The sequence below is a fragment of the Cetorhinus maximus genome, chromosome 9, assembly GCF_964194155.1.
Source record: "Cetorhinus maximus chromosome 9, sCetMax3.hap1.1, whole genome shotgun sequence".
NCBI lineage: Eukaryota > Metazoa > Chordata > Chondrichthyes > Lamniformes > Cetorhinidae > Cetorhinus > Cetorhinus maximus.
The window spans coordinates 25,907,512-25,934,925 of NC_135887.1; the positions used below are offsets into that span (position 1 = coordinate 25,907,512).

The 27,414-nt window shown below is 43.0% G+C and overlaps 1 protein-coding gene across 1 annotated transcript in view; it reads left to right on the plus strand.

The window, feature by feature from the left end:
* smg6 (SMG6 nonsense mediated mRNA decay factor) overlaps positions 1 to 27,414 on the plus strand; it is a 418,703-nt gene that overhangs the window by 145,159 nt on the left and 246,130 nt on the right. Inside the window, 1 exon segment of the mRNA XM_078548325.1 lies at positions 24,297 to 24,413. Within this exon segment, the coding sequence (XP_078404451.1) occupies positions 24,297 to 24,413 (117 nt within the window).

Consider the following 27,414-nt stretch of genomic DNA (forward strand, 5'->3'; position numbering starts at 1 on the left):
ATATTGCAGTGTTGGTGAGCGCAATGTAGCTGAATATAACATGTAATAAACCACCAGTATCAGTCTGATTCTCTGCCATGCTGCAGCCAACCTTTGAGGTATATTTTGTATAGAAAGATGTAATTGATTACTAAGATGAGCTGGAGTACTGGAAGTAGCTGCAGCTGGTGCAATACTAATCCAGTATTCAACTTTAAGGGTCTATGTTAAGCATTGCCTTGAAGAATAAATCATATGGCTACCAGTGAGAAAAAGTGGCTTGTACAGAGCCTGTTTTAAACAGGTTGTCCAAATTGCTTATGTTTAAACGGTAATGTACCCAAATAAAATCCATTGTGTAAATGAGGTGTTAATAAAAACAGAAGATGCCAGGTGCTGAAAAGGAAGAGGTTAAAGCTTTGGGTCTAGACAGGGTTGCAAAACCGGAAAGATAAAAGATCCTTTATGGGACTGAATGAAACAAAGGTAGGGGCAGAAGAACAGCTATAAGGCAAGAGTCCAGACTGTTGTTTGTGTCACAGTGTTACTGGATTCAAAGAAAAAGCCAGAAAGAGATGACAATTGTTGGGTGATTTACAGACATCCATCCGGCAAAGAGAGGTTTAACACAACGAAAAGAGTGAGAACCAATGAGAAAAATGCATACAAAAAAAATCCCTCCACGATGTCACATTAAAGCAGAGAGAGGCAGGAGCAACTAGCTGAAAATGGGTGAAGCAAAAAGAAAGGTCCTTAACAAATGCAGGAAATCTGAAATAAAAATATAAAATACATCAAATGCGCAGCAGATTTATTGCACTCTGAAAAAGTTGACCCAACATCTCAGGTGCAGAAACTGCCTGTCAGAACCATGTTCTATATCCAGACCACCGAACAAACCATCTGCCCCCAAAGCAGGTGGACCTTCCTCCCCTTGAGAGGGAGAGAGAGAGAGAGATGCATTCACTCAGTTTTCTAACAACTTTACAGTCAGAGTCTTTAACACTGCTGTAAGTCAAAACACCAACTATTCTTGCTTCATTCCTACATTTGTTGGTGATAGAGTGATAGATTAACCTTTGTCCTGTACATGGTCAGGATGGCTCACCAGACACTATTAAGATGGAACTAGTTGCATGCACGAGGTTTCCTGTTTAACTGTGCTCAGTTTCAGTGTATTCAGACTGTCTATTTAACATCGTGCAATCAGTTTAACTATTACAATACTTTGCTTTAGGTTAAATCTCTTTAGTTAGTGCCTATTAACCTGACTCTGACCTGCAAATACACACAAACAATTCACACTAAGCCCTGGTGTTGATTGTACTATCTTCAATTCTATAAATGCAGTAGTCTGTTACTAGCCTGAACCTTGAGTTGATCCTTTAATTATATTACATTAATTTTGTAGCATCAGTTCAAGTCCCTTATTTCATTCCGCCTCCTTGCTTCTACAACTGTCTCCCCTCATTTTCTTTTACTTTTTTATAATTAATTTTGTGTTTAGTTTCCATTTTTTCCCAATTAAATTATTTTTATAAGCATGCTTAACTTTTTCCTTCTGAATCCCAGTGGAATGTTTGTCTTCGTCCTGCCTCCCCTCAATCCACTAGGTACTGGACATTTTCTCTGCTCTTTCTCTTCAACAATGCAGTTTGAATAAAGGCAGAGCAACTTCCTTGGCTAGGATGGGAGAAGGAAAGGTGGATTTGGTTAGATTGATTACAAAGGAATATGACTGAAGTGGCCTTTTTTAGGAAGAAAGGCAGTGCCTGAACTTATTTTTTCTTGCTAGTTTTTCTCTCTGTCCCTGGCTCCTTGTTGGGCCATGGTTTTACTGGTGCCAGTTGATCTCTAGGATATCAATCACCCTTCTTGTGAGCCAGGTAGCAAGTGTTGACATCACTGCCTATAAATAAATATAATGTGTGCATGTATAAGTATACATGTTTGTGTGTGTATGTCGATATTTTTTTTTCTTTAGAAGGTGGGTGACTGGACAGTCATTAACAAGAGGAAATCTGGCTCATGTCCCCTCTTTAACCCAGTGGTACTGAGGCCATAAGGCTCAAGTCCCACCTTGACTGAGATTGTTTAACACAGTGCAGACCAAGATTGAAACTTGTGACTTTCCAGGATAACCTTGTTGAACCACAGTCAAGCTGCCAGAGCATATTAACTATTAGACTTTTGCAATGCCCTGAAGCAGAAATTGAAAGCGAGGTTATTTTATCTTTTTTTGAAGGATCATGGTTGGAACTCTTTAGGTTGCCCTGATTCATGACGCATATGTATGTATACTGGGCGAACACCAGGAGGACATTTGCTGTTGTGTCCTTGCACATTGCTAGCCCAAGTCTGTGTACACATTTTATAAGTATGTTGCCAGCCTGCATGTTTCACATGCTTAACTTCCATTCATGATGCTGGCAGTCCAATCACATTCATTCACACAGTTTTGCTTTCAAAGTTGCTGACATCTGAGGTGGTGTTGAATTTAATACTGAGTGTTTGTGATGGTCTGGTGCACTGCACCAAATTTCATCAACGTGTAGAGAAATTTGAGCTGATCCCCACGTTGGAACCGTGGTGTTGCCGTGAGATTGCAGAACTGTTCTAGATCTCACTCAGTGGGGACGAACTCACTGTGGTGTTTGGTTCTCTGCTGATTTAATGTTCACTTGGCCCAGTGTGAACATTCTTGTCTAACCCAGAAGGTCGGGGATTCAAGCCTGAGTTCAGTTGAGCGGATAATGCAGGCTGATGTTTCAGTGCTGTACAGAGGAAGGGCTGTCCTTTTGGATGTGACATTCAACCAAGGTCTTGCCTGCTTATTCAGGACAGGTGGTGGGGTAGGTTGTAGGGGCAGATGTTAAAAGATCCCATGGCACTATTGAAAGAAGAGCAAGGAGTTTGCCTTTAGTGTCCCAGCCAACACTTACATTTTTTTTGTGTCATTCATGAGATGTGGGTGTTGCTGGCTGGGCCAGCACTTATTGCCCATCCCTAATTGTCTTTGAGAAGGTGGTGTTGAGCCACCTTCTTGCACCGCTGCAGTCCATATGCTGTTAGGGAGGGAGCTCAAGGATTTTGACCCAGCGACAGCGAAGGAACGGTGATATATTTCCAAGTCAGGATGGTGAGTGGCTTGGAGAGGAACTTCCAGTGGTGGTGTTCCCATTAACACCCAATGCAGATCAACTGGTCACTCATCTCTTGCTGATTTTGGGACCTTGCTGCTACCTCGAACTGTTAAGTCACAGCATGTTGAAAATGTAACTTGGTGGCTGTTTAAAGCCTTTGAGAAATGGTGGATCAATGTACATTGCCTAGTGAGCATGCGGTCTACTGCTAAATGCTTTTTCAACACTACTTTCTCTGTGGGGACAGCCCTAAGAACTCTAACAATCTAATTAACATCAGTGACTTGTTTCTTGTAAATGCTTATTTCTTGCTAACTTTCTAACTCCACAAGTGCAAGATTTACCAGTAAAGTAAACTGCATAAATGTGCAAATCCCCCTTTTAATGCTCTGATCTGTTGCTTCATTTAGGAAAAAAGCTTGTGGCACTAGGCCAGCTTGTGTCCTGCTCTACTGCAGTGTGTTTAAGTGGAGACTGTATTAAAACAATTTACTGAAATTAGCTATTGCATTGTTCCTGATTTACCCCAATCTGCTGGTAATTATTTATCTTGGCCATTAAATGTTGGAATTGTAATAAAAAAAAAATCCAGACTTTCTGTAGGTTGGAGTATATTTGTGCACGGGTTATATACATGAGTTTGTTTTTAAATGTACCTTTACTCACTTATGGAGATTGATGGATTTATTAATTTAGCTCTCAGCAAAGAAACTGACATGGGATTATGGGTAATTAAAGGGACAAAGATGGAGTATTTATGGAGATAGCAGAGACTAGTGGCTTACTAGGAACATAGGAACAATTAGGAGGCCATTCAGCCCCTCATTTCTACTCCACGGTTCAATTCGATCATGGCTGACTTGTACCTCAACTCCATTTAACTGCCTTAACTTCATATCCCTTGATACTCATACTCAACAAAAAGCTATCGATCTTATTCTTGCCAAGTGGTCCTACAAGAGCAGATCACATCAAAACTCTGCATGTCTATTGTGAATGGTGGTGAACAATTAGACAACTAACAGGAGGAGAAGGCTCCAAAAGCATTCCTGTCCTTAGTTATGGGGGAGCCCAGCATATTAGTGCAAAAGACCAGGCTGAAACATCTGCAACCAACTTCAGCCAGAAGTGCCGAAAGAATGATCTCGGCCTCTTCCTGAGGTTGCCACCATCACAGATGCCAGTCTTCAACCAATTTGATTCATTCTTCATGTTATCAAGAAATGGCTGAAGACACTGGGCCTACAAAAGCTTGTGGTTCCTAACAACATCCTGGCTGTAGTGCTGAAGACTTGTGTGCCAGAACTAGCCATACCCCTAGCCAAGAGTGACTGCCCTTGACATCAAGGCAACATTTGAATGAGTGTGGCATCAAGGAGCACTAGAAGTCACTCTAAATTGGGGTGGGTGGGGGAGAAACTCTTCACTGGTTAGGGTCATTCCTAGTACAAAGAAAATTGGCTGTGGTTGTTGGAAGCCAAACATCTCATCCCAGGACATTGCTGAAGGAGTTCCTCAGGGTCGTGTCCTAGTCCCAATCATCTTCAGCTGCTTCATCAGTGATCTTCCCTCCATCATAAAGCCAGAAGCAGGAATGATTGCTGCTGATTGCGCAATGTCCAGCACCACTTGGAACTCCTCAGATACTGAAACAGTCCATGTCCAAATGCAGCAAGACCTGCACAACATTCTGGTTTGGGCTGATAGGTAGCAAGAAACATTCACGCCACACAAATACCAGCCAATGACCATCTCTAGAAGAAGACAATCTAACCATTTCCTGTTGACATTCAACGGCATTGCCATTGCTGAATCCCCCACTATCAACATCCTTGGCGGGGGTTACCATTGGGCAGAAACTCAACTGGTCCCATCATGTTAATACTGTGTGTACAAGAACAGGTCAGAGGCTGGGTAGACTGAGGCAAGTAACTCACTTGCTTGCTCCCCAAAGCCTGTCCACCATCCACAAGGCACAAGTCAGGAGTGTAATGGAATACAATCCACTTGCCTGGATGGGAGCAGCTCCAACAATACTCAAGAAGTAGAACACCATCCAGGACAAAGCGGCTCACTTGACTGACACCCCATCCACCACCTTAAACATTCACTGCCTCCACCACCAGCACACCGTGGTAATAGTGCGTACCTGTAAAGATCTACTGCAATTCACCAAGGCTCCTTCAACAGCACCTTCCAAACCTGCAACCTGTACCACCTCGAAGAACAAGAGCAGCAGATACATGGAAGCACCTTCAGCTTGAAGTTCTCCTCCAAGCCACTCACCATCCTGACTTGGAAATATATCGTTCCTTCACTGTTGTTGGGTCAAAATCCTAGAACTCCCTCCCTATCAGCACTGTGGATGTACCTACACCACATGGACTGCAGCGGTTCAGGAGGGCAACTCAACACCACCTTCTCGAGGGCAATTAGGGATGGGCAATAAATGCTGGCCTAACCAGTGATGCCCACAACCCACGAATGAATTCAGTTGACCCCCAACATCCATAGTTTTTTAGGGGAGCATTTCAGATTTCCACTACCCTTTGTGTAAAGAAGTATTTCTTGATTTCACTCCTGAATGGCATAGCACTAATCTTAAGGTCCTGAAAAGTTAACCCTGTTTCTGTCTCCACAGATGATGCCTGACCTGCTGAGTATTTCTAGTATTTTCTGTTTTTATTTCAGATTCCAGCACCTGCAGTATTTTGCTTTTGTATTGGTATTGAAGATTATGCCCTCTTTTTCTTAATTTTCCACCAGAGGAAATAATTTTTCTCTGTAACGACTAGCGATTCCTTTTAACATTTTAAACGCCTCGATTAGGTCTGCCCTTGATCTCCTGTTCTCAAAGAAATATTGGCCAAGTTTCTGTTACCGGTCCTGCTAATTTAACCCTCTAAGCCCCAATATTATTCTAACAGTTTAGGGTAGTTCAGAGGTGAGGGCACAGGTAATCAAAGATCTCTGATCTTAAGACATTTTGGTGAGTTTCTGATCAGCCTGATTCCCTGTTTCATCAACCCAGAGATATTGTGTAATACAGAAAGTCCTCTCTGTTTATTTCTCCAACCTTTCTTTTTTTCGTCTACTAGTGACAGAGGCATGCAGGAGATAATAGCGAAGCCAGTGAGAATGGCACAATTGAAGAATTTGGATGACAGTTCAAAGATAGGGGAAAATGAGCTAAATATTGTGGATGCTGGAAAGCTGGAATAAGAACAAAAATGCTAGAAACATAAGAGCCAGAGAAGACCATACAACCCTTTGAGTCTGCTCTGCCAGTCAATAAGATCATGGCTGATCTTCTACCTCAACCCCACTTTCCACCTGATCCCCATGTCCCTTGATTCCCTTAGAGTCCAAAATATTATCGATTTCTGTCTTAAATAAATCCGTTGACTTAAGCATCTACAGCTCTTTGTGGTAGAGAATTCCAAAGATTCCCGACCCTCTGTGAAAAAATTTCTTCTCACCTCAGTGTTAAATGAGCAAACTCCTAGGTTAGTTCTAGACTCTTCAGCCAGGGAAGCAACCTCTCAGCACCTTCCCTGTTACGCTCTCCCAGAATTTTATATATTTCAATGAAATAAATCAGGAAGTCTGGCAGCATCTGGGAAGAGAGAAACAGAGTTAACGTTTCAGGCCAATGGCGTTCATCAGAACCAAACTGATGATGTCTGACCTGCTGAGTGTTTCCAGCATTTTCTTTTTTTATATATCAAAGATTAAAATGCTCTTATGTTTAAAAAGGACAGTTGACTACAAAGTGTGCAATATTCTACCCATTTGCTGCTGTTGAAAATGGAAAATTTCTGATTTTCCAGGGGAAATGTAGACACACTTTCTCATGGTGACCCATCGCCAACTCAACTTCTCCCCTATTCCTGATGCAGATACAGTGCCGGCTAAAAATGTAATTCGGAGAAAGTGGCATCAGGAGATTGATATGGCAAAGGTCTTTCAAAACTGGTGCTAGAAAGTAAAAACACCCTAAGAGTTGAGGCCGCAGTTTGGCTTTTGCTTACATTCTCCCAGATTTCGAACTCTTTTGCTGCTTTCCATTTCTCCCTCATTTGATCTCTATGCCGTCTGCATTGACCCTGACCCACCCTGTAAGGGGATTCAGGCAAGTGAATGAGCTGATGACTTCATGAGTAATGTAGCTGCACTAGAAAGCAATGTTGTGTTTCATATTGATTTTTCTCTCTCTCTCTGTTTCTCACATGTTCTTTGTTGTCTGACTGCCTTTTTTGTTTTAAATATTGTAGTCTGGAGTTTAAGCACAGAGTGGGAAAATGTAAGCATTTTTCAGTTGTGGGGAATCCATGGTATAGTCATTCCATACTTCCTGTACATTAAGCTCAGGCATGCACACTGGGTTTTGCAGACTGACTCATCAGACAGTTCAATGTGTAATGCTTCCAATAGTATCGGGATCATGAGAGAATGCAATCATTTTAAAAATATTCTCAGTTTGTATTCCTTCTCTGACTCGCTGACCTGGGTCTATACTTGAAGCAAAGACAGTCACAATCTGTAGTGTCTACATTTCCATTCCAGTGCAGATGTATTGCTGTTGAACTTTGAAAACAGTCATTTTGATAGATCAGTGACTCATCTGACATGATTTAATCCTGCAGTGTGTGCACTGTCACGGGAGGGGGCCACTGTGACACACCTCTTACTTCTGATAATCCATTCAACTGCACAGTGAAATCCCTCTTAGTTCCACTTCTGATAACAGTTAGACAAAACAGCCCACTTGATTGGCACCCCCATCCATCACCGTAAGCATTCACTCCCTCCACCACCACTGCATCATTGCTGTAGAGCCACAAAGGCTTCTATGACAGCACCTTTGAAATCTGCAATTTCTACCACCTAGAAAAACAAGGGCAGCAGGCGCATGAGAACACCAGTTGCTACAAGTTCCCTTCCAAGTCACCCACCATCCTGACTTGGAAATATATCGCTGCTCCTTCTTCGTCACTGGTTCAAAATATTGGAACTCCCTCCCTAACAGCACTGCAACTCATGTGGTGTAAATACATCAACAGTTTAAGAAGACGTTCACTTCCTCCACCACCACCTCAAGGGCAATTCTAGATGGGCAATAAATAATAACAGATCAGCCAGCATCTGTAGAGAGAGTAAAGCAGTTAACTTTTCGGGCTGATGATCTTTCATCAGAATATTTCCAGCATTTTCTGTTTAAGTTCAGATTTCTAGCATTTGCTATTGCTTTTGGAAGGGTAGTAAATACTGTCCTTACCAGCATTGGTCGAATAAATAGGAAAGACACAGGCAGTGTGACTGTGAAAGTTATTTCATTGCCTCTAGGGTTACCACCTGTCTGATTTTTGTCTGAATGAGCTGTCCAGAGACTTGTCTGCATGAGTTTCCAGCATTACCACTGGGTGCCAAAAGTTGCTGTCAAATCTAGAAATTGATTATTTTGGGTTATTTCTGTGTCTATAATGTGGAGAGCAGGCCGTATGGACCTTAAACATTGGCATGGAACTGATGGACTGAATGGCCTTTTTCTATGTTGTAAATGCAATGTAATACTAAGTATTCATAGGGTAATAAGGTTTTCAGTTAATGTTTATCAACAAGGTAAAGATTAAGTTCTGTGCCCCTTTCTGTTATGGCCTCCTCCATGGCCTGATTACCAATAGCCAGATTGGGTTATGTCCTAATCTTGATTCCTTTTGCATTTTGATAGTTTAATTTTCATTATTTAAAGTCAGGATTTCCAGTTGAATTGGAAGTTTTTTTTTGTGCAAAATAGTTTGCAGCTAGTGAGCGTAATATTTTTCCTTTTCATATATGAAGAAGGTTGGAGAATTCCCATGGAAATTCCCTGCGGCTCTGCCATCAGCCATTAAGATTGTTACTGGAGTTTCTTTAAACTGAGGGTGGAAGTTCTTTCTGATCCTGTGTGTTTAAACAAAAAGCTCAGATCACAATTTTTGACCTTGTCCTAATTGGTCTCACTCGGTTATGGCAACTAAATGAGCCAATCCCATTTTTGTTACAAAGGATTCTGGAAGTTTTACTGAAGTTCTGAGGTTCATGTTCTGCATTTTCATTTCATTGTTGCGAAAAACACAAGCCAGTGCCCTCAACCACAATCCACAAGATAATTTGATTGAAACCTCCTAGTTGATTCCATTGGGCTCAATTTGATTATTCTGATAACTTCCCAGCACTTCGGTGCTGTTCGAACTGAATCCAGTAAATTTTACATTATGGAAACAGCCAGAGTACTAAACCATACCCACACTCTTTCCCTGTTTCTGTCCTTGCTTAATACCTGTTATATCTCTAACTTTTTCTAGTCCTGATGAAAGTTCAATGTCTTGAAATGTTAGCTCTGTTTCTCTCTTCACAGATGCTACCTGACCTGCTGAGTATTTCCAGCATTTTTTTTATTTTGGATTTCCTGTATCTGCATATTTTGTTTTTGTACTTGCTCCATTTCAGAATGGTGCCCTGCTTTCAGCGTATTGTGTCCCTGGTAACTCTGTTCTCAGGAACAGCGCAGGTGTTGTGTGTTGGCACATTCATACTTTTCCTGTAGTGTCATTGTGAGGGGTTGTCACTCCAGACCAATGCTGCAATTATATTTTAAATGCAGTCTCAAGTCTGACCTGACATCAGAGTGTAGCGGAGTGAGATTCCACAGAGAAAAGAACCTCAATCCACTTCACTTTAGAGTCCTATTGAGCCCTCATACCTGGACTTGCACAACACTAGTTTAGCATTGGCGTGAACCTGAAGTTGAAACCAGATTGCACATACGTGAAGATCCGTGAGGCTGTTCCGGAGAGCCCTTCCAGCTGCATGCATGCAGGCCTCTTTAGTGAGTCTAATAGGTCAACATGGATGCTGTTTTTTGCCCATTTTTCTCTTTACCTCAGTGTTAGCTGTTGTAGCCCTAGTACCCATTCTTCACGTGTGAACCTGGACAGACAGTGTTTGTAACCTGTTTGTCTGCAGAGGGCACTACCAGGGAAGTTCCTTTATGATAGCTCCACTAGTTGTTCTGCTGTCATCCTATGTCAACAGACTTGTGTTTTCCGGGAAGAGCCGCTGTGCAGTAATCAAGATTATGAACTCTGGTTACCCACAGTAGCTCAGGAGCACCTTACTAACTTGGCAAAAATCAGGGATTGAACTACGAGCCTTCCTATCCTGCATAATCCAATACCATGCCTGTCAGCCAGTGTCTTTACCTATTAGACTTACCAGGGAAGCTGTAGCCCATTGCTTAATACATAGATGGTCCATAGATTGTGCACAGTAGTCATGTGATTGGAGGAACTGCTGATTTGCCTCCTTCCTCCTGTCACTGATGGAGGTAACAAATCGCTGAAACACCAAGGCTGCTTAGCAACCATGGAATTTAGTTGTTTTTCCTGTGTCTTGTCCATACTTGAATAAATCTTGTGATTGGTTTAGTAAGTTGGCAGGCTCCATTTCCTGTTAGTGAAGGGCACTGCCTCCCTTCACAGGAAGGAACCTGTGATGAGAGGTGTTGGTGACAAGAGTCCTGTAAACCAGAACCAACTCTGTTGTGGTTTTATGGCTGAAATGGGTGATTTACTTTTACTGAAATCTTGTTTTTATTACATTGGAGATAAATGTAAGTGGTGTGTTGTGCTCTTTGGGCATCTTTTTATTAATTTTCATCCCAACATCTTCCAGTGGCTTAGATGACACATTGTGTACTGGTTGTGACACCTAAAAATTCTATACACATTCCAATCTTTAAAAGTACTGGTTATTTGATGGGGTCAATAATACAAGCTTCATTTGCAGCTTTGTTCACTATGATCACATATGGTTGAGGAAGGTCACTTGACCCTTCCTCACTTACCAACCGTAAAGTTCTTACTATTCCTTTGTCCTTGAGTACCAAAGCAGTATCCTGCCGTCAAACGATTGTCCCCACTATTCTACCAGGAGTCCATTCCAAGGATTGATCACCCTGCATGTGCAAAAGATCTTCCTGACATCATCCTAAATTTGCCAGCTTGAACCTGTCCTCACTCATCCTTTGCATTGCTGGAGACTTGATTTTTTCTGTAACATTTACTATATTTTACCCCTTTATATGGTACTCTCAGTAATGCAATGTTAACATTGGGTGCACCTCATATTTGACTGTGAAAGTGTGCTAACTGATGTCAGGCGTAGGACAGATGCAAGTGAAATGAATGCAGGCCAATGGCAGAAAAATGCACCTTGTTTGTAAAAATATTGAGCTGACCAACCTTTGGAGTTACAATTGGGGTTGTCTTCCACCACTGTTACCATCCAGGAGAATGGGAAGCAGAAACCGGTGAGTTTACTAGTCGGGACATGAAACAAAGCTTGTTGGAATATTTGCCTGGTATGACACCTCTTTTAATGGCTGCAACTATCTTAGGCATTTAGCTCATGTCTGCCCTTACCCAGTACTCTCCCACAGGCTCTCCACACAAAGGGAACCCTAGCTGTCTTAGCTCCATTTTAAAATCCATGTGCGTTGACCCTACTTAAATTCATCTGAAAAGATGGAACATGGAACTATTTCGGAACATGAAGCGAGACTGAGCCCACAACCATTATGTTTGAAAATATAGCAGCACCTTCCAAACCCACGACTGCTACCATCTAGAAGGACAAGGACAACATGGGAACACCACCACCTGGAAGTTTCCCTCCAAGCCATTCACCACCTTGGCTTGGAAATATATTGCTGTCCCTTCACTGTCGCTGGGTCAATATCCTGGAACTCCCTCCCTAATAGCACTGTGGGTGTACCTACACCACATGGACTGCAGCAGTTCAAGAAGGCGGCTCACCACCACCTTCTCAAGGGCAACTAGGGATGGGCAATAAATGCTGGTGTAGCCAGCGACACCCACATCCATGAATGAATTAAAGAAAAGATTGCTTCTGCTGGATGCACATTACAGAAAGCACAAATTCTCAATCAACTGTCAGAGTCTGCATGCTCCTTGCTACGATTACGCTCCTAACAATCATTGCTTGCTATTTGGGGAGAGATTTTTTTAAAGTTATTTTGCCAGCCTCCGCTGCCTGAATGTCTAATGTACACTATTTTTTTTATTCTTGGGCCAGTTGCTGAAGAATGCCCTATTGGCGGAAGTCGGACCTGCCAGCTGAAGAACAATTGAATAGTGTTATTAGTTTACAGTGAGAGGAGACACACTGGTGAATGATACAGTGCTAATTAGAAAGGCACAACATCCTGCCATGTGTTGGCCCTCTCCGCCTTTGTTTCCTGACCCTCTCGTCAGCCTGCTGACTTTTGTTTCATGTTTTCCCAACTGTACGTCTCACTCCTGAAGAGGCAATGTCTGGTTTGTAAGAACATACAATAACTTTATTCATCCCTTTGATTTGACCACTTGTCTGCTAACCTCATACAAATAATGTAGTTTAAAGATAGTTTTACATAGTGTGTTAAAGGTTAAGGAAACGCATTCAACTTTTCTTGAGGCTTGCAGAGAACCTCAAACATAGTATCCATGTTGCCTGCAGAGTGCCTTGCTAGCCCTAAAAGTGATGTGGTGAAAAATGTTCCCAACAACAGGCACTAATGTTTTAGTTCTGTTGTGTGCTACACTCTGCAGTATTCAATCTCTTGCAGTGGCTGCTCTTGCATCACGTGTCAGGCATTGGGGACAATGATGACACAGTTAACAACTGTTATAGGGAACATTTATCAACTCCCTGCTGATACAAGGTAATGGACTATTGCAGATTTGTAGCCATTGTTAAAGGGGCATGTAGGTGTTCATTCTTGCTCTTCAATTACCACAGTGTATCCAACACTGGCTCTGCAAAGTGGTCATTTTAATGTGAAGTCGTCCCTTCTGGAACTCTTCTTTCCACTGTGCCCCTTCTCACTATTGTCCATTGCTCCATCAGACTCCTCTGAATCTCCCTCCAATGCAGATTGCTGGCAGAAGTCACCTCGTCTTAGTTTGCATTTCCCCTCACTCAAGATATGATTTTATAAAACTCGATGTGAATATTTTTGATTACAATAGAAGGGTTGAAAGTGAGATTTTTGGATTGTTTCACCAATCAGCACCAGGCCAGAGTTGTGTGTAATTAATCTGTGGCAATGTTCAAATTTCTGCCCATAAGCCTTGGATTGATGACCCTGTTTTGCTGCTTCCCTGCTGTTGAATTGACTACTCCCTTTAACAGCATCAAGTTTAATTTGTTCCTTCACTGTCACTGGGTCAAAATCAAAATCACTAACAGTACTGTGGGTGTACCTACACCACAGGAACTGCAGCAATTCAAGAAGGCAGCTCACTGCCATCTTCTCAAGAGGCAGTTAGGGATGGGCAATAAATGCTGGCCCAGCCAGTGACACCCACACCCCATGAATGAATGAAAAAAAATTGTGGCTTTGCATGTTAGATGAGATATATGTTTTTGAAATCTATTTGCCTCAGGAGAGTGGGTAGTGCAGTGAATGAGCCCAATGACCTTACAGTTCTGGGACCTGAATGTGAATCTTGCCCAAATTGATGGAATAAAAAACTCTACTCTCCACAGGGTTTCAGGGTCCTGTGTGAAAGAGTTTGAGGCAGCTTCCATACATATCCTAGTGGAGGTGTGCTCGTAACGCGTAAATGACCCTAGTATAGTAGTAAATTGGCAAAGCAGCAAATAGATGAGGTCAGTACAGAAAATAAAAATACCACATATTATAATGTTTTGCGCTTTAGTAAAAGCGTCTCATTCGGAGTAATGGTAGATTTACTCTCCCCATTCCATGCTTTATTTGAGCTATGTGTACTGAGGAGCTGCAAAGTGTTGGCAAACTGTAGCATTCCCCAGCATTAAATTCCTCACCTTGAAAAGCACTGGGTGGGGGGGTGTGGTGGGGAAGTCCAATCCCTGCCTGGTCCCTCTATTTTTCCTTCCTTGTCTATAAATTGTGGTGTACAGTTTCTAATTCGACCCCAAAATGCACAAACAGGACAGCCCCAGGAGTTTCAGCTTTCGCCTGGCACACTGAACCAGCTTGTCTTATTGTTGCTACCAACCTGCAACAGGGACCTATGCCGACTTCTGCTTTGACAACTTCAGATTTCTGGCTCCACTAACCTTTTCACCATGGATTGAAGACCCCCTCTCTACCCTCAGCCTTACCAGGAGTATCTCTGGGCCCTCTGCTTCTTCCTTGAACTGTGCCTTGAAAAGTCCCTATCTATTGCCATGTCCATCTCTGCCAGGCTGAAGTTTCGCATCCTGAGCAGACTCTTATTTTACCTCAACAAACTCACACACACTTTCTCTCTCTCGCTCGTTGTCAATATAGGAACTAGAAACGTAGAAATTTGGAAAATAGAAGCAGGAGTAGGCCATTCGGCCCTTCAAGCCTGCTCCACCATTCATTATGATCATGGCTGATCATCCGACTCGGTGGCTTGCTCCTGCTTTCTCCTCATATCCTTTGATCCCTTTAGCCCCAAGAGCTATATCTAACTCCTTCTTGAAAAGGTGCAATGTTTTGGCCTCAACTACTTTCTGTGGTAGCGAATTCCACAGGCTCACCACTCTCTGGGTGAAGAAATTTCTCCTCATCTCAGTCCTAAATGGTCTACCCCGTATTCTCAGACTGTGACCCCTGGTTCTGGACTCCCCCGCCATCGGGAGCATCCTTCCTGCATCTACCCTGTCCAGTCCTGTTAGAATTTTATAGATTTCTATGAGATTCCCCCTCATTTCTTCTGAACTCCAGCAAATATAATCCTAACCGACTTAATTTCTCCTCATATGTCAGTCCCACCATCCCAGGAATCAGTCTGGTAAACCTTTGCTGCACTCCCTCTATAGCAAGAACATCCTTCCTCATAAGGAGACCAAAACTGCACACAATATTCCAGGTGTGGTCTCACCAAGGCCCTGTGTAATTGCAGCAAGACATCCCTGCTCCTGTACTCGAATCCCTCTTGCTATGAAGGCCAACATACCATTTGCCACCTTTACCGCCTGCTGCACCTGCATGCTTACCTTCAGCGACTGGTGTATGAGGACACCCAGGTCTCGTTGCACATTCTCCTCTCTCAATTTATAGCCATTCAGATAATCTGTCTTCCTGTTTTTGCTACCAAAGTGGATAACCTCACATTTATCCACATTATACTGCATCTGCCATGTATTTGCCCACTCACTCAGCTTGTCCAAATCACATAGAAGCATCTCTGCATCCTCCTCACAGCTCACCCTCCCATGCAGCTTTGTCTCATCTGCAAATTTGGAGATATTACATTTAGTTCCATCATCTAAATCATTAATATATATTGTGAATAGCTGGGGTCTCAGCACCTAGTCATTGCCTGCCATTCGGAAAAAGACCCGTTTATCCCTACTCTTTGTTTCCTGTCTGCCAACCAGTTTTCTATCCATCTCAATACACTACCCCCAATCCCATGCGCTTTAATTTTACACACTAATCTCTTATGTGGGACTTTGTCGAAAGCCTTCTGAAAGTCCAAATTAACCACATCCACTGGCTCCCCCTCATCAACTCTACTAGTTACATTCTCGAAAAACTCCAGTAAATTTGTCAGACATGATTTCCCTTTCGTAAATCCATGCTGACTCTGTCCGACTCTGCCACTGTTTTCCAAGTGCTCAGCTATTAAATCTTTTATAATGGACTGTAGAATTTTCCCCACTACCGACGTCAGGCTGACTGGTCTATAATTCCCTGTTTTCTCTCTACCTGCCTTTTTAAACAGTGGAGTTACATTAGCTACCCTCCAATCTGTAGGAACTGTTCCAGAGTCTATAGAATCTTGGAAGATGACCACCAATGCATCCGCTATTTCTAGGGCCACTTCCTTAAGTACTCTGGAATGTAGATTATCAGGCCCTGGGGATTTATCGACCTTCAATGCCATCAATTTCTCCAGCACCATTTCCCTACTAATATTGATTTCTTTCAGTTCCTCCCTCTCACTAAACCTGTGTTCCCTAACATTTCTGGTATGTTATTTGTGTCCTCCTTTGTGAAGACAGAACCAAAGTATGTATTTAGTTGGTCAACCATTTCTTTGTTCCCCATTATAAATTCCCCTGTTTCTGACAGTAAGGGACCTACATTTGTCTCCACCAATCTTTTTCTCTTCACATACTTATAGAAACTTTTACAGTCAATTTTTATGTTCCCTGCAAGCTTACCCTCGTACTCTATTTTCCCCTTCTTAATCAATCCCTTGGTCCTCCTTTGCTGAATTCTAAACTGCTCCCAATCCTCAGGTCTGATGTTTTTTCTGGCCAATTTGTATGCCTCTTCCTTGGATCTAATACTATCTCTAATTTCCCTCATAAGCCATGGCTTGGCCATCTTTCCTGTTTTACTTTTGCGCCAGACAGGAATAAACAATTGTTGCAGTTCACCCATGTGCCCTTTGAATGTTTGCCATTGCCTATCCACCGTCATCCCTTTAAGTAACGTTTCCCAATCCATCATAGCCAACTCGCGCCTCATACCATCGTAGTTTCCTTTATTAAGATTCAGGACCCTTAGTGTTTCTTAGCTCTACCCATACAGATTCCACATTTTCGGAGCTAATATCTTTCCTCACTGTTGCGTTAATTTCCTCTTTAACCAGCAATGCAACTCCACCGCCTTTTCATTTTTGTCCATCCTCCCTAAATACTGAATACCCCTGGATGTTCAGTTTCCATCCCTGGTCACCCTGCAGCCATGTCTCTGTAATCCCGACTATATCATACCTGTTTACATCTGTTTGCACGGTTAATTCATTTTATTGCGAATGCTCATTGCTTTAAGGCACAAAGCCTTAAGGCTTGTCTTTTTAACATTACTTGTCTCGTTCCCACTATTTTTCACTGAGGCCCTGTTTGATTCTTGCCCTTGATTTCTCTGCCTATCACTTTTTTTTATTCCCCTTTCTGTCTTTTGTTCTTGTCCTTGATTCCCCTTCCTCTGACTCCTTACATAGGTTCCCATCCCCCTGCCATTTCAGTTTAAACCCTCCCCAACCACTCTAGCTGGAGACACTTCCCACATACATGCTGGCACCGGAAATGTTCCCGGCTTCCCACATGGAGCAGGAGGAGCACACCACAGGTTTGGGCTCTCCTGCCATGACTTACCCATTTAAATTAAATTAAACCTTTTGGAAGATACTTAATTTTAAATAATATCAATTACTCTAGGGCCCTTCTTCTCTGCTCCTCGTTACAGAATATAGCCCTTACAAACAATGAACCACAAAATAAGAACTTAAGAACTATAAGTGATAAAAGTAGTTAATACTTACCCGACTATACCCACAGTACTCAAAGGATCACCTCGTTCCCTCCTCACCAAACTCCCTCAGTCACCTCTGCTCTCCCAGCTCCTTTTCAACTCCCGACTCCTCTCACACTCCTCTTCAACTCCCGACTCCTCTCGCGCTCCTCTTCAACTCCAGGCTCCTCTCGTGCTCCTCTTCAACTCCAGGCTCCTCTCGTGCTTCTCTTCAACTCCAGGGTCCTCTCGCGCTCCTCTTCAACTTCAGGCTTCTCTTCAATTCCTGACTCCTCTCACGCTTCTCTTCAGCTCCCGGCTCCTCTTGTGCTCCTCTTCAACTCCCCACTCCTCTCGCGCTCCTCTTCAACTCAAAGCTCCTCTCGTGCTTCTCTTCAACTCCAGGCTCCTCTCGCACTTCTCTTCAGCTCCCAGCTCCTCTTGTGCTCCAGTCCTACTCGGGTCCCGCCCTCACCTCAGTTTTTTCAATAACTATTTGTTGTCTATCCTTTCAATTTACAGCTATACCTTGTCTTCAAGTGGTTCATCTCCATCCTGCATTCCACCCTGCCCATCTCAGGTAATGGGTGTTCCAAAAGATATCTTATGATAAATGTCCAGGCTCTTACTGCTACCTGGATGGCACTCCTTCTCACTCTGGTTCCTGTAGATTCCACTATTCCCTGCCAGTCTCTCCATCTCCGCTCTCCTACTAGAGTCTCTTACCATTACCATCCCCCTCTGCTATGGTGGACCCCCCAGCATGTCTGTAGTGATACCTGGACCACCCCCCCTTCCCCCACCTCCTCTCATTCTCCCACACCCCCCACTCTCACCCCATAACTTCCACCTCCCCCTGTACCTCTCTGCTCCCCTTCTCTCCCTCCCCTCTCCTTTCCGTGCCCCCTGTTTTCCTCTCCTTCCCCCTTCCCTCCCTCCCCTCTCCTTCCTTCTCTCGCCTCCCTTGTCCCTCACCCTTCAGCCTCACCCCTTCATCCCTTCTTCCTCGCCTCTCACTGATGACAGTGTACCTTTCTGTCCTCACTTCCCATGCCACTAGCTTTGAAATTTGCCTGATAGTATCCTGCCATCTACAACATGATAACTCTGCCAAGAATGTCTCTGCCTTCTTTTTGCTTTCTGGAAGGAGTGTTCCTTTTGGAGGAAGTAAATTGTGATGAAGTTCAGGTTGCAAGCTTTGGAGTTATTTAGCTTTTTTGCTTACACACAAAGCACTGTGCTGTGGTGAAATTCAATCATCAGTGGTGGCATACTGACAGTCCCACTTTGGAATGTTGTGCTTTCCTGTACTATGTCAGGTCACTGCAGTGTCTTAAAATGAATGTTCAATGGTTGTAATGCTTCATCGCTAGTGTGATATTCTGGACCACATTCCTTGTCAAATGTTACAGTTCTGGTTCTTTGTGATTTGCATAATTCACAGTTTTACTATTAACGAGAATGTTGCAATATCTAGTCTGCAGTTGAAATCCTATAAAGACATGTGTCCCTTACCAATCTCATGTCAACTCCAACACCAGGTGGACACAGCCACCTTCACCCATTGTGACAGCATGTCTGCTGGCTCATTTGAGACGTGAGACATGAGATTGTGAGCTCTGGCTGCAAAGTGCCCTGCACGCAAGGCAACTCATTTATCTGCCTCACTTGGCTTCCGATGTGATAAGTATGGGGTGTTTGTACATCAAGGATCCAGTTCTTCCATCAGCTCACCCACAACAACTGAGCCTCGTTGACTTAGTGAAAGTTTCTGTTACCATTCTGAATGGAAATGCAGTTTGAGTTCATTTTGTGATAAACTGTTCTGTACTTGCCCTGCAGGTTTTAATGTTCCCTCAGTAGTACTTATGGTGCACAGTGCTGTTGAATCTGGCACCCTGTGTAATGATTGATGAAAAAAATAGAGATTTATTCAGTTTTGTTCCTGTGGGGTCCACCTGTGTGTCAGTTTGGTATGGGAACTGGAAAAGCAGCCCCTCCCTGTCTCACTGCCGGTGTAGGGTTAGTAGAATCATGTTCATACCTGCAATCCAGAAATCCTCATTTTAACTTTCTAGATGCTGGATTTCTTGGAGACGGGTGGCCAATTAGACTCATGGCCCTTCTTCACCACCCTCCAAAGTGGTATGGTGTAGTACAGGGTCTGCCTGTTAACACCACTGAGAGACAGTTTAATCGTGGCCAGCTGCTTGTCCACCCTCTGTGCACCCAGATCACAATGAGTTCTTGCTTAAGATGCTTTTTTCACCCTGTAAACATTTCCAGCTTCCTCAGTCTCTCCTTGTGACTCAGGTGCCTCATTGTTGGTATCAGTTTAGTTGTGTTCCTCTGTATTCCCTCCAAAACCTAAATGTCCAAATGTGGCACAGTAGCCAGAAATGCGCTGTCCTCATACCAGCTTGTTTTTATCTTCTGTTCATATTCTATCCCTGTAACCATGTATCCTTTTTTTAACTGCTAATACACACAGTGCTTATGACTTCAACAATCTGTCCACCATTACTCTACTGTGCTCTCCTATGGTTCCTCTTGTGTTTGCAGTGTTTAATTCTCTTCTCTATTCTTATTACATTGCCCTACATTTGACATCCACGATTTGTCAGCCTAACCTACCCAGATCCATAGCAGTATCAAACAGCATGATGTCAAGCTCAGTATGTAGAACATACTCAATGTGCATATATGGAGGTGGAACAAACAGACATTATTGTATTTTTTTATTATTCTTTCATGGGATGTGAGCATCGTTGACAAGACCAGCATTTGTTGCCCATCCCTAATTGTCCTTGAACTGAGTAGCTTGCTAGGCCATTTCAGAGGGCAGTTAAGAGTCTAACCACATTGCTGTGGATCTGGAGTCATATGTAGGCCAGACCAGGTAAGGATGGCAGATTTCCTTCCCTAAAGGACATTAGAGTTGACGACACTGGGAGAGGGAGGAGTGGAACCATGCTAAGGCAGTGCCATGTAGGTAGGCCACAGAGGAGATATGGTGGGGGAGGCTGGAATGATGTGACTGAATCAAATGTCACTGAGGTCAAAGAGGGCAAGAAACATTGTGCATTATGTTCACAGTCAGAAGTGATGCTATTGCAACTAACAAGGGCAGCTTCCATTCTATGGGCAGGAAACAGATTGAAGGAATTCAAAGATGGAGTAATGAAAGAGGGAACTGTGTGGAGCTGGGTGGCAACATTCCAAGAGCTTAGAGACCAAGGGGAGGTCAAAGATAGGGTGGTAAGTGGGGAGAGCAGTAGGATTAAGGGAAGTTTTTTTGAGGCAAGAGGTAATAACGGCTTCCTGAAAGCTGGGGAAACAGGGAGCCATTGGCAGTGTCTGAGAATGTTGAATTAGGAGGGGGCTCTGGCTGAAGGAGATGAACTTCACGACAGCCTGGGAGATGAGGCGGAAACCTTCCAAAATGTTAAGTCATAAGGGGAATCTATTTCTGAAAATGTATGTAGGAAATGTTAATATTCTCAACTCACATGGTTTGTTTTTAGTTGGTTCATTTGAAAATGGTCAGCTATAACATGCCTCATGGCATCAATCACTGCTCTTGTTATTAAGCAAGCATTAGCTTTTGGTTCATGAGATTCAGTCTACTTATGGAATCTGCTGTCTAACCTGGACCAAAAGGGAAAAGCATTGGGCAACATTGGAACTCGGGAACAAAACCCGGGGCCATTCTGCAGATTATCGTTGCACTCTAATTTGAACTAATTTCTGACTAACTTCAAAAGTACCCATCATTCTGACCTAATGGACCAACCCCAAGTAGCACTGTCAGAAACCTGGCTAAGATTCCAGGGGTTCATTAAGACTATATTTATAAAAGCTATTCATATTCTGCTTTATAATACCTGCAACCTTAATCTCCTCTCAAATAAAAACAGAAAATGCTGGAAATGCACACATAGAAACATAGAAAATAGGAGCAGGAGTAGGCCATTCGGCCCTTCGAGCCTGCTCCGCCATTCATCATGATCATGGCTGATCATCCAACTCAATAACCTGCTCCCGCTTTCTCCCCATATCCTTTGATCCCTTTAGCCCCAAGAGCTATATCTAACTCCTTTTTGAAAACATACAATGTTTTGGCCTCAATTACTTACTGTGGCGGCGAATTCCACAGGCTCACCACTCTGGATGAAGAAATTTCTCCTCCTCTCAGTCCTAAATGGTCTACCCTGTATTCTCAGACTGTAACCCCTGGTTCTGGACTCCCCCGCCTTCGGGAACATCCTTCCTGCATCTACCCTGTCTAGTCCTGTTAGAAATTTATAGGTTTCTATGAGATCCCCCCTCATTCTTCTGAACTCCATCAAATATAATCCTAACCGACTCAATCTCTCCTCATATGTCAGTCCCACCATCCCAGGAATCAGTCTGGTAAACCTTTGCTGCACTCCCTCCATAGCAAGAACAACTTCCCTCAGATAAGGAGACCAAAACTGCACACAATATTCCAGGTGTGGTCTCACCAAGGCCCTGTGTAATTGCAGCAAGACATCCCTGCTCCTGTACTCGAATCCCTCTTGCTATGAAGGCCAACATACCATTTGCCACCTTTACCGCCTGCTGTACCTGCATGCTTACCTTCAGCGACTGGTGTATGAGGACACCCAGGTCTTGTTGCACATTCTCCTCTCTCAATTTATAGCCATTCAGATAATAATCTGTCTTCCTGTTTTTGCTACCAAAGTGGATAACCTCACATTTATCCACATTATACTGCATCTGCCATGTATTTGCCCACTCAGCTTGTCCAAATCACACTGAAGCATCTCCCCATCCTCCTCACAGCTCACCTTCCCACCCAGCTTTGTCTCATCTGCAAATTTGGAGATATTACATTTAGTTCCATCATCTAAATCATTAATATATATTGTGAATAGCTGGGGTCCCAGCACCGATCCTTGCGGTACCCCACTAGTTACTGCCTGCCATTCGGAAAAAGACCCGTTTATTCCTACTCATTGTTTCCTGTCTGCCAACCAGTTTTCTATCCATCTCAATACACTACCCCCAATCCCATGCGCTTTAATTTTACACACTAATCTCTTACGTGGGACTTTGTCGAAAGCCTTCTGAAAGTCTAAATAAACCACATCCACTGGCTCCCCCTCATCAACTCTACTAGTTACATCCTCGAAAAATTCCAGTAGATTTGTCAAGTATGATTTCCCTTTCGTAAATCCATGCTGACTCTGTCCGACTCTGCCACTGTTTTCCAAGTGCTCAGCTATTAAATCTTTTATAATGGACTGTAGAATTTTCCCCACTACCGACGTCAGGCTGACTGGTCTATAATTCCCTGTTTTCTCTCTACCTGCCTTTTCAAACAGTGGAGTTACATTAGCTACCCTCCAATCTGTAGGAACTGTTCCAGAGTCTATAGAATCTTGGAAGATGACCACCAATGCATCCACTATTTCTAGGTCCACTTCTGTAGGTACTCTGGGATGTAGATTATCAGACCCTGGGGATTTATCGACCTTCAATGCCATCAATTTCCCCAGCACCATTTCCCTACTAATATTGATTTCTTTCAGTTCCTCCCTCTCACTAAACCCTGTGTTCCCCAACATTTCTGGTATGTTATTTGTGTCCTCCTTTGTGAAGACAGAACCAAAATATGTATTTAGTTGGTCAACCATTTCTTTGTTCCCCATTATAAATTCCCCTGTTTCTGACAGTAAGGGACCTACATTTGTCTCCACCAATCTTTTTCTCTTCACATACTTATAGAAACTTTAACAGTCAGTTTATATGTTCCCCGCAAGCTTACCCTCGTACTCTTATTTTCCCCTTCTTAATCAATCCCTTGGTCCTCCTTTGCTGAATTCTAAACTGATCCCAATCCTCAGGTCTGTTCTTTATTTTAGCCAATTTGTATGCCTCTTCCTTGGATCTAATACTATCTCTAATTTCCCTCGTAAGCCATGGTTTGGCCAACTTTCCTGTTTTACTTTTGCACTAGACAGGAATAAACAATTGTTGCAGTTCACCCATGCGCTCTTTGAATGTTTGCCATTGCCTATCCACCGTCATCCCTTTAAGTAACATTTCCCAATCCATCATAGCCAACTCGCGCCTCATACCACTGTAGTTTCCTTTATTAAGATTCAGGACCCTAGTCTCAGAATCAACTACATCACTGTCCATCTTGATGAAGAATTCTGTCATATTATGGTCACTCATCCCCAAGGGGCCTTGCACAACGAGATTGCCAATTATTCCTTTCTCATTACACAATACCCAGTCTAGGATGGCCTGTTCTCTAGTTGGTTCCTCAATGTATTGGTCCAGAAAAACATCCCGTATGCACTCCAGGAATTCCTCCTCTACGGTATTGTTACTAATTTGATTTGCCCAATTTATATGCAGATTGAAGTCACCCATCAGTACAGATTTTCTTTTATTGCATATGTCTCTAATTTCCTGTTTAAAGCCATTCCCAACATCACCACTACAGTTTGGGGGTCCTTGAGCATGTAAAAGAGAACAGACAGGTTAACATTTCAGCCGGACCCTTTCATCAGACCTGGAAATATTCCAGTTCTGGTTTTTTTTGAAAAATTTGATTTTATATAAAATAATGCTTCAAGCCCTAAATGATAAGTAACTAGTAATTTGTTGGTGAGGAAAGCAGTGTTAACATGTCACTAGTTGTGGTCAGATAATAGCATAGAAAAATATTTTAAGAACAAACCACCCTGATGAAGGTGAAAGTTTTGCAAGCCTTTGACAAAGGAGCTTGTTTAATAAAGTCAGTGATTTGCTATTTGGGCCTTTCTGAAGGTAAACCTAACGCTTGCTCTTTTTCTCCTCTGATTTATTAGATTCTGGTTCGGAGAACTGCCGATCAGTAACTCAGGAGCATGCCACAGCATTGGGACTGGGCATATTTGGCTTGCTAGTGGAACGCTGCATCGAACAGTTAAAGGAAGCTGCTAGAGGCAAGTGTTAATTTCTGTACCTGTGGCATGTTCTTTTCTTCTGGGATTGAATCGAATAAAGAAGGGCCAGTGTTTCTACATTTTATGTAACACTGATTTAAGTATGGCATATTTCTTTCAAGGTGAAATAAGCACGTAAAATGCACAGCCTTTAATGGGGTTGTTCTCTGTTGTTTACAAACTGCTAATGCTTTGATCATTACCTAGCTCCTGTGCTTAGTGATTTGCTAAATACTGTAGTGTGCTGTGTTTTTGACATGTGTTTCCATATTCAGCCAAAAGACTTCAGGCTACAATGGCTCAACAGGCCAACCAGGGAAGGAAAGGCTGCTCAGTCAGTGTAGCGTGAGACTGAGTGGCAAGGCCCAGGTTTTGTACTGTAATTCCACATGGATCCTGTTCCCAGTCTCAGCCTTCTCCTCCAAGGTTATGCCAAGTGCATGTGGAATTATATAACACAGAAAGGAAGCCTTTCTGTCCATTGTGCCTGTTCTGGCTCTTTGAAAGAGTTATCCCACTAGTCCCACTTGCTCTTTCCCATTGCCCTGCAAAGTTATTCCTTGACATTCAATGGGATTATTATCGCTGAATTCCCCCGCTATCAACATTTTGGGGGCTATCATTGACCAAAAACTGAACTGGACTAGCTATATAAATACTGTGGCTACAAGAGCAGGTCAGAAGCTGGGATTTCTGCGGCAAGTAACGCGCCTCCTGGCTCCCCAAAGGCTGTCCACCATCTACAAGGCACAAGTCAAGAGTGTGATGGAATACTCTCCCCTTGCCTGGATTGAGTGCGGCTCACACAACACTCAAGAAGTTTGACACTATCCAAGAGAAAGCAGCCCACTTGATTGGCACCCCATCCACAAACATTCACTCCCTCCACCACCAACGCACAGTACCAGCAGTGTGTACCATCTACAAGTTGCACTGCAGGAACTCACCAAGGATCCTTAGACACACCTTCCAAACTCATGACCGCTACCATCTAGAAGGACAAGGGCAGCAGATATATGGGAACACCACCACCTGGAAGTTCCCCTCCAAGTCACTCACCATCCTGACTTGGAAATATATCACCGTTCCTTCACTGTCGCTGGGTCAAAATCCTGGAACTCCCTCCCTAACAACACTGTGGGTGTACCTACACCACATGGACTGCAGCGGTTCAAAATGGCAGCTCACCACCACCTTCTCAAGGGCTACTAGAGGTGGGTAATAAATGCTGGCCCAGCCAGCGAAGCCCACATCCCTTGAATGAATTTAAAAAATGACCAATTCTGGTTCTTTTCCAGCTATCTTAAATTTTTGTTCTTTGGCTACTGACACTTCCGTCAGTGAAAACAGTTTCTCCTTATCTACTCTATCGAAACCCCCAAATAATTTTGAACATCATTATTAAATCACCCCAGAACCTCCTTATGTGAAGCCCTTGCCCATTTGGTGGGAAATGAAATTGCCAGTGATATATGTTGGAGGAAGATCCAGAGAGGAGGGAGAGGGCAGGTTGATGCATGTAACTGGGGTTGGAGGTGAAATAATAGCTGAAAAATTGAACACTCAGACTTCTTTCCTACCCACTTTATGCTGTTACCAGACCAGAATATTTTTAGTATAATAAAACCAAAATACTGCGGTTGCTGGAAATCTGAAATAAAAACAGAAAAACTCAGCAGGTCTGGCAGCTTCTTTGGAGAGAGAAAGAGAGTTAATGTTTTGAGTCCAATATGACTCTACTTCGGAACTGGAGAGAGGTAGGAATGTGGTCGGTTTTATTCTGTTGGAAAAGGGGGGGGGCAAAATAGAAGGTCAGGGATAGGTGAGATGGCAAGGGAGATTAAATGACAAGGAGGTCATGGAACACAAATCAAAGAGAGTGGTAATGATAGTATTAAAGAGTAAAGCAGGTGTTAATAGCAGAAGAAGGGCCAGCACTCTCTGAAAGAAAAATAGCCGAATGTGTTATTTCAGAATATTTTAGTTTGTCCTCTGATGTCAGGATCTCTGTTTTCCAACTGTTCAAAATGGATCGTAATTATTATTATAATAAATAGCCCGTTACTGCCAGAAATGCTAACACATTTCTGATGGGGTCCGGTTTGAAAGGAAATTCCCCTCTTTTGATCTACCCTTCAGTATGTTCAATCTGCGATTGCTTGAAAGTTCTAAGTTATGTTATTAATTCGATGTCCCTTCCTGGCCATGGTCTGTGCCTTTGTGACCTTGACTATTCCAATGCTCTCCTGGCTTCGCTTGCATCTTTCATCCCCCAAAACTTCAGCTCATCCAAAAGTCTACCTCCTTGTATCTTATCCTGCAGAAGGCCTAGTTCTTCCGTCACACACTGTCTTTGCTGATCCATATTGGCTCCCACTCCTACAGTGCCTCCAATTTAAAGTTCATGGTTGTTTGCATGAAAACCTTTTATGGACTTGCCCCATCCTATTCCTGTAATCTCCTCCAGACTATTAATCAGCCATCTCCCAAATTCCATCTGTTCCTCTGAATTTAGCCTTTTATGCACCGCCCTCTTCCCTCCCACCATAGATGGTTGTGATTTTAGTCTTCACGCTCCGGAATTCAATTCATAAATATCTCTGCACATCCACCTCTCTCCGCTCCTTTAAGACAGTCCTTAAATCTCAAATCCTCATACAAGCTTTCAGCCTCCCCTCTTTATATCTCCTTTTTTGGCTTGGTGTCTGTTTTTGCCTGATTATGCATCTGCAAAATACGTTGGCATGTTTTTTCATGTTAAAGTTGCTATATGAAAGCAAGTTGATTCTGCTTGGTTGGAAGGGAACTTCATGTTTAACATGCAGTGCAAACCTGTTATTAGTTGGACTTGTTCACTTGGGTATTTGGTTGATGGAAAGTCTCCCATTCCTGTTGCCTGTTTAATTAAGTTGCTGTAATTATCAGCTCTCATTGGGTTCTATTTCCAATGCGCATGATGCAATAATGTGCTTGCAGTCACCAGGAACACACAATGAGTTTC